The sequence below is a fragment of the Sardina pilchardus genome, chromosome 22, assembly GCF_963854185.1.
Source record: "Sardina pilchardus chromosome 22, fSarPil1.1, whole genome shotgun sequence".
NCBI lineage: Eukaryota > Metazoa > Chordata > Actinopteri > Clupeiformes > Clupeidae > Sardina > Sardina pilchardus.
The window spans coordinates 5,744,029-5,754,991 of record NC_085015.1 but is presented as its reverse complement, the minus strand read 5'-3'; the positions used below and the strand labels follow the sequence as shown (position 1 = coordinate 5,754,991).

The 10,963-nt window shown below is 45.9% G+C and overlaps 2 protein-coding genes across 2 annotated transcripts; one reads left to right on the top strand and one right to left on the bottom strand.

The window, feature by feature from the left end:
- Nucleotides 1-2,905: 2,905 nt before the first annotated feature.
- Nucleotides 2,906-5,605, bottom strand: nrbf2b (nuclear receptor binding factor 2b). The gene is made up of 4 exons (XM_062526167.1): nucleotides 5,429-5,605; nucleotides 4,286-4,370; nucleotides 4,051-4,091; nucleotides 2,906-3,682 (listed from the first exon to the last, which is right to left on the bottom strand). Exons 1-4 carry the CDS (start codon nucleotides 5,456-5,458, stop codon nucleotides 2,906-2,908), a joined length of 933 nt encoding a protein of 310 aa, XP_062382151.1. The 5' UTR covers nucleotides 5,459-5,605.
- Nucleotides 5,606-6,047: 442 nt separating this feature from the next.
- Nucleotides 6,048-9,793, top strand: LOC134070190 (ankyrin repeat domain-containing protein 60-like). Its single transcript, XM_062526446.1, has 4 exons — nucleotides 6,048-6,344; nucleotides 7,230-7,360; nucleotides 7,667-7,811; nucleotides 8,812-9,793. The coding sequence occupies exons 1-4, from the start codon at nucleotides 6,128-6,130 to the stop codon at nucleotides 9,330-9,332; spliced, it is 1,014 nt and encodes a 337-aa protein (XP_062382430.1). The 5' UTR covers nucleotides 6,048-6,127; the 3' UTR covers nucleotides 9,333-9,793.
- Nucleotides 9,794-10,963: the final 1,170 nt, after the last annotated feature.

Here is a 10,963-nt window from a genome sequence, read left to right as displayed (position 1 = left end):
AGAAAAAAAAACCAATATTAGGACGCACCCTGATTACGTATGTAAACCAATAATCAATTGACATGTTAAATTAAAAATGAAGAAAAGACAACAATGCAAGTTTTGGTTCCCTCTTCTTTACACACACACAAGGGCAACTGTACAATGCAGCTGCGTAGTATATTTCAATTGTTTTTCTCTTAAAACAAAAACAAAAACAAAAACAAAGCTGAATTTATCAGTCACAGGTTTTCCACCTTTGATTTAGTGCTGTGGAGACACAGGTTCCGTCACGATGTCACTGCAGTGTGATTTGCTCACTCTTCCTTCTTTTACACTCATAAAAATGACAACTAAGCCAAAAAAAAACAAAAAAAAAGTTACCTGAAGATATTTGTTAGTCTTGCACAAGAAGGTGTGTGTGTGTGTGTGTGTGTGTGATCACCACAACAAAGACACGGACTCCATGTCGATGCAATTGAAAAGGTGTGTGTGGTCATTACCACAACCGGGCTGAAACACCTGCCGGACGGTCGCAGGTAAATGACCGCAAAACAGAAACTTCTGCGTCTAACTCGTCTCTGTTCGCGACAACTGGCCATTTTTAAAAGTAACGTCAACCGAACCTTTTAAAAAATAAAAAAAAATTAAAAAGCCTCTCTCACGTCGGGTGCAGGTCTTCAGAGACACAGAGACCGACTGAGAAAGTGACTAAAACAAAACAAAACAAAACAAAAAACAATTTAAAAAAAAAAATAACATAAGTTATTGCTCTGCGTTTATCAATGACCTCTTTGATGACTTCTCGTGTTTAAAATGTCCAGCATGCTGCGGTGGGTAAAGCCTGCAGTTGATCAGAGCATATTGTGATGAGATGACGAACCTGAGCAGACACTCGACACCTGATTCACCTGCTCGTCAGGTAGCAGGACCACTTTCCTCAGTAAGGCAGACGAGACTAGTGCCATACGACACTGCAAGCCAGCCATAGGGACACACAAGTTTAAGCCGACATATCAAAGGCAGAACTTTTTTTTGTTTTAGTTTAGCTTACCCTAAGAGCTGTTACACATTGAAAGGGGTTTGACTATTCAGGAAGATGGCCATAGTTGGACATCTGGAGCTTACAAACGACTACTGGGAAATTTTAAAAGAAATATTTCAAACAGTGAGGCAAGCAGATGATTCCTTCAAGACGGGTATTTGTTGGGGGGGGCGAAACTAGGCAATAGGCGTTTGCCATTCACCATTTCCACAAGGTGATGTCACACATGTACAATTACTTTCACACATGCGCACAACACAGTCTTTGTCCCACCCAAGAGAATATGCAGCAACAACATCATCAACAGGAACACAACAGGTGTTCTCCGGAAGGTGAGGGGGGAAAAGCACAGATACACAGGGCACCCCCCCTCAACACTCCCACAAAACACACAGACACACACACTATACTAACACAGTGTGGGTGCAGTTCACAGTGCTTATCAGCTGTCCTGTTCTTTGAAATAAAAGATGGGGCGTTTGCCATGACACTGAGCAAAAAAACAAACAAACAAAAAACAAAAACAAAAGTGCCCAATTTCCCCTCTGGTTAAGTCTGGAGTCTCTCCTAGTGGTCCGGGTGTGTTGGTGTATTGTCTGTGCGCGGGCACTTGAAGGATGGAAACAGTTGAAGGGTTTCCAAGCTGTTGCAGACAGAAGGAGGATGCGTCTCCATGTGGATCTCCATGGTGTCTCGGCTGTCTCCACATGGGGGCAGCACTATCGTTTATTAGGTGGGAAGTTCAGTTTGTTTTTAAAAGGCACAGTTCTTGCTTTTGGAGCATTTTTAGTTTTGGGAGAGGACACACACACACATGCACACACACACACACACACACACACGCGCACGCACGCACGCACGCACGCACGCACGCACGCACGCACGCACGCACGCACGCACGCACGCACGCAGCACCAGCGGGCTGCTAGCGGGAGAGATGTCACATCATGTCATCTCCGGGCCATCGCCGGACAAACACACAGACAGGAAGTGATGCAATTCCCCTTCACACAAAACATCACTGCTGGATACCGTTCCACATTAGTGAAACGTGTCCAGACATCCAGTATCTACGTTGCACACCAGGGGCTGCTCGCTCAGTCGTAATCATTTCAGTACTGACACTCGACACCACGCTTCCTCCACATGCGAGAGCGGCCCGCTGACCCGTCTCGAAGGAAGCTCCGACAAAACGAACGGGAGGAAGAACGTCTGGACATCCGCACGCAGGGCGACCGCACGGGTTGCCAGGGCGACCCCACAGGTCGCCATTTCTACCGAGGGGGGACACGTCCATGAACTACACAGCAGGCGTAGTGGGTGGCAACGTGGGAGATCAATCCATTTTGACCTTGTGCTAGAGGACCAAACAAACAAACAAACAAACGACAGACTCAGGTGTTCGATGGCAGACATGGATCCATGGATCGTCAAGGTTCATCCACAGGGAGGGGGGGGGGGGGTTTCTGATGCACTGCCGCACATCTGATTGAGAGAACATCTTTGTGATGTGCATCTGTCTGATGTACATCTTCATGCCAGCCTTTCCCAAAGACTCCCTTTTTACACACGTATGTGTGTGTGTGTGTGTGTGTGTGTGTGTGTATGTGTGTCTGTGTGTGTGTGCGTGCGTGTGTGTGTGTGTGTGTGTGTCGAGCGAAGGACAAGCAGTACAGTTTCTCGCGGTCAAAACCCCACTCTTTAGTCCATCCTCCCCCGCCCCCCTCCCTCCCACGTGTGTAGATCTCCCATATGGACAGCATCTCTACCCACCCCCCCCCCCCCCCCCCCACTCTCCTCCCCTGTCCACCATTCTTCTCTCCCTCCATCCCTCCCTCCCTCCCTCTCCCTCTCCCTCTCCCTCTCCCTCTCCCTCTCTCCTCAGAGTTTCTCCCCGTCCAGGATCTCCTGCAGCTGGTGCTGGATGTCGTCGGAGAGCTCCAGGCCGGGCAGCTGGTCCAGCGGGATCTCCTGCGTGGGCATCTCCAGCGGCGGCAGCGTCGGGATGTCGATGTCCTTGGCCTTGCGCTCCTCAGCCGCCGCCATCGCCATGGAGCCCGGCGACAGCGACGACGAGCCTCCTACGCCGTGGCGCTGCGGCAGCACCCACAGCAGCTCCGAGCGCTCCACGAAGTCGGCGTCGGCCTCCGCCTGGCTGTCGCGGCGCTCCAGCTCCAGCTCGCGCTCGCGCTCTCGACGCCTCAGCCGCTCGTTGGCGCCGCGCAGCTCGGCGTTGTCGGCGCGCAGCCGCTCGCTCTCGCTCAGCAGCGTGTCCACGAGCGCGCGCAGCTGCCCGATGGTGGTCTCCTGCTCCTCCAGCCGCGTCTTGTCGTCCTTCAGCGCCTTGCTGCCTCCGGCGGCGGCCGGGCAGGTGTCGGGCGCGGGCCGCGGCGCCCCCTTGTGCTTCAGCAGGTACAGCCAGGTGTCGTACTCGCGCTCGGGCACCTGCGCGGGGTCCAGCGCGGCCGAGAGCGCCGGCGGCAGCAGCGCCGCCTGAGAGGCGCTCAGGTGAGGCACCTGCGGCCGCTGGCCGTCGCTGGACGCGGCGGGCTGGAGGACGCGCGGCTTGGCCTCTCGTCGCGAGCGCTTCCACTTCTCCTCGATGAGCCGCTGCTGCTTCACGTGACTGTCCCGCTGCAGCTCCAGAGACAGGCGAGCCTGGACAACCAATCAAATCAGTCAGTCAATCAATCAGTCAATCAATCAATCAATCAATCAATCAATCCATTAACCAATCAATCAATCAATCAAATCAATCATACAGAAGACAAAACACTCAAAACAGAGGCCCCAACATAACACGGTTCCTTCACATTCTTTAAAGTCAAGATCAAGGGCTTTTCAAGGACTTTCAGATTCAAAGGATATAACACTGTTTATTTAAAGGCACAGATTTGTTTATTACTGTTACAACATTGATGTTTGCAATGAGAACAATCAGGCTTAAGAGAAGCTCATAGATAACAAATAATAACAATTAAAAAGGACTAGAGGGCAAATTTGCTGGTTGCAGTTGATCAACCCACCTGTTCACAGTCTGTGAGCTGCATAGCATCCTTCAGGAGATCTGAAACACAGACAGGTGTCAATGAGTAGGTGTGTGTGTGTGTGTCTGTGTGTGTGTGTGTGTGTGTGTGTGTAACTGTGTGTCACACATCTCTACTAGTCTAACTAATTGCCTGAACATGAGAACTGATGCTAATGTGCAGGTACAGTACACAGGCTGACACCATCAAGAGCTTGGAGAGGAAATACACCAACCTGCAGCTTTCCTGTGACACACTATGGCTTCTTCATATTTCCCAGTTGCCAGTAGGCGATCTGCTTTTCTGCATTGTTGATGCGCCTGAAAAAGAGAACAGGACGAACTTCTTCAACATATGAGGATCTACTAGGAGCTGAGCTGCACGCAATTCAAAACCACGCCAACTTATGGACTGGAGCCAGTGTGTTAGGCCCATCTCGCGTCAAAGGTAACCAAATATTTGGTGACACATAAAACCATACAGTTAACCATACAATTAATTTACAAACATCATTTCTTTAATAAAAAATAACTTCACGCCGTAAAGTTGCATCGTGGCAGGAACAGGAAGCTAACTTGCCATCCAAGCTAAGGTCCATATGAAGTGTGTAAAGTGAAGAGTGCAAGCTAGCTGCTGCCTGTCAAAAAGACAGAGGAGAACAGCTTATCCGATGACAACATGACATTTCGTAACCCTTTGTTTATTTCGCAACATGAAACTTGCAATAGGCAAGCTAGCTGATAGCAATAGTTATTGCTTCACCTATTGTCGACAGTGTTTACAAACGGTAAATCAACGTAATAGCGCATATCTTGAAACAACACCGCGAAATATGACAGAGGACGTGGCAATCCCTGCTAAGGACTCCTGTTAACTACTGCTAGCTGGTTAAATTGACGCTAGCTAGGTTCACGTACACTGACGCCAGCTAAACAGATCTTCACGGGGTCAGTGACAGAAGTTAAATCATTGGTCACAGCTAACCAGCAAATTTAGATCATTTTGTTGAAAATCATAAAGCAACTACACTGAGTTCGAACTGCAGAGAGCGAACTGCTACCACCGGAGGAATGACAGTCGGGTGGGCCGAATAAGTCACTGTTGTTAGGTAACGTTGAGTTAGCTCGGTCGCTACCTAGCAGCAGCCAATAAGAAGGACAGCCGCATCAGACAAAATTAGCAGTTGTAATTGCCGCCACTGTGTGATACATTTGTTTCCTGACAATAGTAAGAAAGAGTGACCCAGTGTAAGCTTGTCACTTTGTTTGGGACAAGGAAAAGGTAGCTACGCGAAGCTACAGGCAAAAGCCTGCTGTAGGGACAGCTAGCTAGCAACAATAACGCTAGCGAGGTGCTAGCAACGTAAACACAAACTTACGAGGTTAAGAGGACTTTCCACCACCTCCATTCCTTAATCTTCACAATATGTATCTACATAAGAATAGTTTTAGCTCCACTGAGACGGTCATTACCATTACTTTGTCCGGAACCAGATATTCTGGTTTCGCCGGACAATTTAAGGAGCAAATTATGGCAAACAACAACTTCCCTTACGACTTCGCAACGAAAGCGTGTGACGTACATTTCGTCGTCACTTCCTGATTTCGCTTCCAGTGTGATCCCCCCCCCCCCCCCCCCCCCCCCGGCAGAATTTATCATAGGCAGTAAAGGAATTTATTGATAGTCTGATATAAAGCCGTAAAAACGCTGTAAAAAACATATACACTAGCCTACTGTAATACTATTCGAATGGGCCGTTGAATGTAAATATGTGTATATATTTTAAAACACTTAGCCTGTAAGCCATATTTATGCATTTTCAGTTTTAAACCAATTATTGTATTACTTATAGAATCGCCAACATAACGTTAGTTTGAACTTGAGCTCGAAGACCCTAGCCTACTGAAAACATTTTGCGCAGCTCAGCTCACACAAGTGCAACAACAGTGAAAACAAATCTATCGCCTTGGTAACAAGCTGAGCGTCGACTAGTAGGCTATCCATCGTTCGTGTTTTACATTGCTAATGAAAATTACTGATAATTACAGACATTAGTTGGATAAAACCCATTTGAAAAATGCTTGGTCAAAATCCAAAGAAGAATCATGTGATGAAATGTATATCTGGTTCGAGAAAAAGCCGCTTTAAACTACACACGAAGTTCCAAGAGACCGCAGAAACTTTCACCGTTCTGAAATGTTACCAGACTATGAAGCTAAGCGAGCTGAAATGTGCTTTGGAATTGGTGGCAGGTATTCCAATGGACCTTCAGCGGCTCAGTTATCTCGACGAAGGTAGGGCTGAGCCTACCATAAATCCGGATGGACTGCACAATAGACTAGTTTTTTAATGTTAAAAAAAAAAAAAATAATGATAATAATAATTTTTGAAGAGGGACCTTCTCATCTATTCAGCTTACACATTTTACGATTAGAATAGCTTGTTCAGTGTTGGGGAGTAACGCATTACATGTAATTGAGTTACGTAATTTAATTACAAAATAAATGTAACAGTAATATATTATAGTTACTGTAGAAAAACATGTAATTCAATTACAGGTACTTTTGAAAATGTTCAAAATTACAATTTGAATTACATCTCAATATTGTCAGCAAAACCTTGCATACCTTGATACGGGACCTTCTGATAGGCTCTATCACGTCTACAGAGCCATCAGCGTAGGCCTACATGCCTGCCTGTAAACGTGTTATGATTATCATTATATTATCCTCACAAAAAATGTGATGCTAATTCATGTATTGAATGCCCTTGCTGCCTTGTGCGCTTGTACAGAACTGCTCGGCAGCCTGTAGACCAAGGCCGAAATCTTCGCATGGATTTGGGGACTATATATATCATTTAAAAATTGGAAAAGTAATCAAAAGTAATTAGTTACGTTACTCAGAAAAAGTAATTCAAATAGTTACACTACTATTACATTTTAAACAGGGTAACTTGTAACTGTAACACATAACATTTCTAAAGTAACCTTCCCAACACTGAGCTTGTTACAGTAACAGTTTCTCTCTCGACCACCATGTTTGACAGTAGCCTCTCTCTAACACACTCACAAGGAAACTTTAATGACAAGCATTAACGAGAATTATATTATTCCCTCTATCTCTCCACCATGTTTGACAGTATTTTTTTCTCTTTCTCTCTCTAACACACTCATAAAGGAGACTTAATTGACCAAACAAGCATTGGCCAGAATGATATTATTCCTGGCACCACTCTCACCATGGCGATTTGGCCTTACAACAACTGGCGAGAAGTTGTTCAGGCCGCTGCCTTAGGAGATATCTTGAAGGTGAGCCTTTCAGTCAGGATCTAATATTTAACCTGTAGGCTAGGTGTGTGTGTGTGTGTGTGTGTGTGTGTGTGTGTGTGTGTGTGTGTGAGAGAGAGAGAGAGAGAGAGAGAGAGAGAGAGAGAGAGAGGGGGGGGGGGGGGGGTATTACTCTGTAGAGTGCTTTGAGTCCCCCTTTTGGAGAGTCGGCCTTTTCTCCAAGTCCCAAGTCACACATTCTCTTTACCTCCCTTTACATACACCACTCCTCTAACGACTCTTCTTTATTTGACTGTTACCACTTGACTTCGTGACTCCTGGCTACAGCTGAAGAGTGTGTTGTCCAGGCGCACTGCAGGGAATGGGGGTGGAGACGAGGGGAGCTACTGGAGGTCTCGGCACCTGTCCACCGCCCTCTACATCTGTGCCCACCGTGGGCATCTGCCAGCCCTGCACTTCCTCTTACAGAGAGGTACAGCTTCCTGCCACCCCGCACACACACACACACACACACACACACACACACACACACACACACACACATACACAAACACTTGGCATAGAGATGACATGTTTGAAACACCTGTGCCCTGTATTGCCCAGATATTCACTCAAGTAAGTGGCTTAACACAACTTTTAGATAGATAGATACACTTTATTCATCCCCAAGGGGAAATTACAGTGTTTCAGCAGCATACAAACACAACATTCAACAAAAACATACAAACATGCATACATACAGAAAAAATATTTAAAATGTTATTCATTTCTCTCTGCCCAGATGGGAGTCATTATAAAGTGCTATTGCAGTAGGTAAAAAAGTCTTTCTGTATCTGTCTTTCTTACAGCTTAGTTGGCGGCGTAGCCTCCAACTGAAAATACTTTTTTGTTTTACCAGTACATTGTGTAGTGGATGAGTGGTATTGTCCAATATATTGAAAAGTTTGTGCAGCATCCTTCTCTCCACCACCAACTCCAGGGGCTCTAGGGCTTTTATGGCTACCGCATGCCCCTATGGCCCAGCCCCTTAACCACTACGCTATCACCACCCAGCATTCATCATTCCTGGCAGGTAGTTTAGAAATAAGAGGGAGGCATTGCTCATTTTGCCACAGGGGACCCACATGTCTGGGTGGGGCTCTTCCTGTAGGCCTGTGAGGTAATCGATGACATCATGTTTTAAACACCTGCACCCTGTTTTAAACACCTGCACCCCACTCAGGTGTCATATGTCATTCTACATGTCGCACTTTTAATCTAGACCCAAATGTGGATCTCTCTCTCTCTCTCTCACACACACACACACACACACACACACACTGTGTAGCCCCCAGTTGTCCCCTCCTCAACACCATTTTGTCCCTCCTTTTGTTTCCTAGCCGGCGTCGTTACTCTCTCCTGCACCACATCATCATAGTCTTGACTTCTTTTCTCTTTCCTCCCTTTGTCTCCCTGCATCTTTCCACTCCCAGGAGCTGACCCCAAGTTCCAGACGCCGGGCGGCCGAGGGGTCCTTCACGTGGCGGCCTCCGAGGGTCACGTGGCGTGCCTGCAAGCGCTGGTCCACGCCGGGGCTCCGAAGGACCTGCGGGACCAAGCGGGGGTCACGGCGCTGGAGGCGGCGCTCGCCAGGGGTCAGACCGCGGCGGTCCACCAGCTCAAGCTGTCCAAGTGGGAAGACCGGGCGCAGCGGCTCCGCCTGCCGTCGTACCTGGACTCCGCGGAGCTGTTCGCCCACCAGCACTTCAACTCGCACCTGCGCACCTGGTACAGCGGCAGCCACGCGCAGAGGTACGACGCGGAGCTGGGGGGCCGAGAGGCGCGCGGGTGCAGCCGGCCGAAGAGCACCCACGCCGGCACCAGGCGCAGTACCTCTCCTCGCCACACGGTGTCACCACCCACACATCACACCAGCACTCCACTGCGAGCAGCGGTAACCACCAACAACAGAGGCCCACAAGCAAGAAAACACGTCTGGGGAGTGCATGAGTGATTAGGACCCGGAGGTGGACAGGAGGAGTCTGTAAACGGTCTAAATAAGGACCAGAGTGTAGGGACGTCTTGCGCTGTAGTTATGTTCTACCCGAGTGCGGTACTTTACCTACAGCATTGGGGCTCAGAATAGCAAATGGCACAAGTGTACTGTAGGTGTAAATGGGTCAGGCTTCTTACAGCATATCGAGAGGTTTAGCCAACATATTTGCACTGCTGTCATTACTGAGACATGATGCTTATGAACCTTATGTTGTAAATGACCAGAAAACAGCATAATAGTTTTACAACGAGTTAGTATCATGTGCTATAAGCAAAGGTTGCAAAGTTAGGCCCTAATTTTGGATGCTGTATTATGTCTGTTAGATGTTCAGACCTTGTGTCACATTTAGGCCTGATTCATTGTGATATGCTGTAATTAAGTCAATTGGATGTGTAATAAATGTGTATTACAATTAGAAACATTATGTGTGTTATTCATTTATTTATCTTATTATCTTGAATGGGTGTGAGATGCATGTAAAACTGCTGTTGACTGATTTTGCCTGGCTCCCTGATTTCTGCAGTGTACACTCATATATTTTTCATGTTTCCTGCTTATCATCATCATCATCATCAACCGTTTTTTATTCAGGGAAAAATGACTGAGCATCAAGCTCTTTTACAGCAATGCCCTGAGTCACAAAACATATAACAACAATAATCAAAATAATAAAACAAGAATAAGAAAAATAATACATAAACAATTTATAAAGCAATAATAATAAAAACAGAGAGAAGAGAAGAGGGAAAAGTATGTATAAATAATAATAATAATAATAATAATAATAAAATAAAAGGTCTAAATATTAGTCAAAGCAAGAACATTTTACAACAGCCATATCATCAATCATACCTTTGAATTGGTCTAGTGACACAAACCTATCTAATTTGAATAGTTCTTGGAATTTGTTCCATTTATTAGATGCAAAAAATGTAAAAGCTAATTTACCAAATTCTGATTTAATTTGAGGAGTTTGAAGAGATATAAAACCCTGTGAACCTGTATTGTGGCAGATTGATTTCATATTCAGAAGAGAAGTTAGGTAAGGAGGCAACTTTCCCAGTAATGCCTTATAAACAAAAAGGAGGCAGTGCCTTTCCCTCCTATCATAAAGGGAAGTCCATCCTACATTTTCATATAGTGTGCAGTGATGAGTTCTAAACCCATCTCCAGTTATAAAACGTAGTGAACTGTGGTAAACTGCATCAAGTAATTTCAGAGTGGAAGGAGCTGCATGCATATACACAATGTCACCATAGTCTAGGACTGACAGTATGGTTGCTTGAATGATGGTCATTCTGCTTTCTAAAGAGAAACAGGACCTAATCCTGTAAAGTGCACCTAATTTATTTTTTACTTTTTTTGTAAGATCAAGCACATGAGTTTTAAATGAAAGTTTATTGTCTAGCCATATGCCAATATATTTATATTGAGAAACTTGCTCATTTTTTGTCCCATTTAAGGAACTAATGTTATAGGCATCAAGGTCACACTTTCTAGATCTAGTAAAGATCATACATTTAGTTTTAGCTTCATTTAGAACCAGTTTAAGATCATTTAAAGACTTCTGCACACAATCAAATGCACAT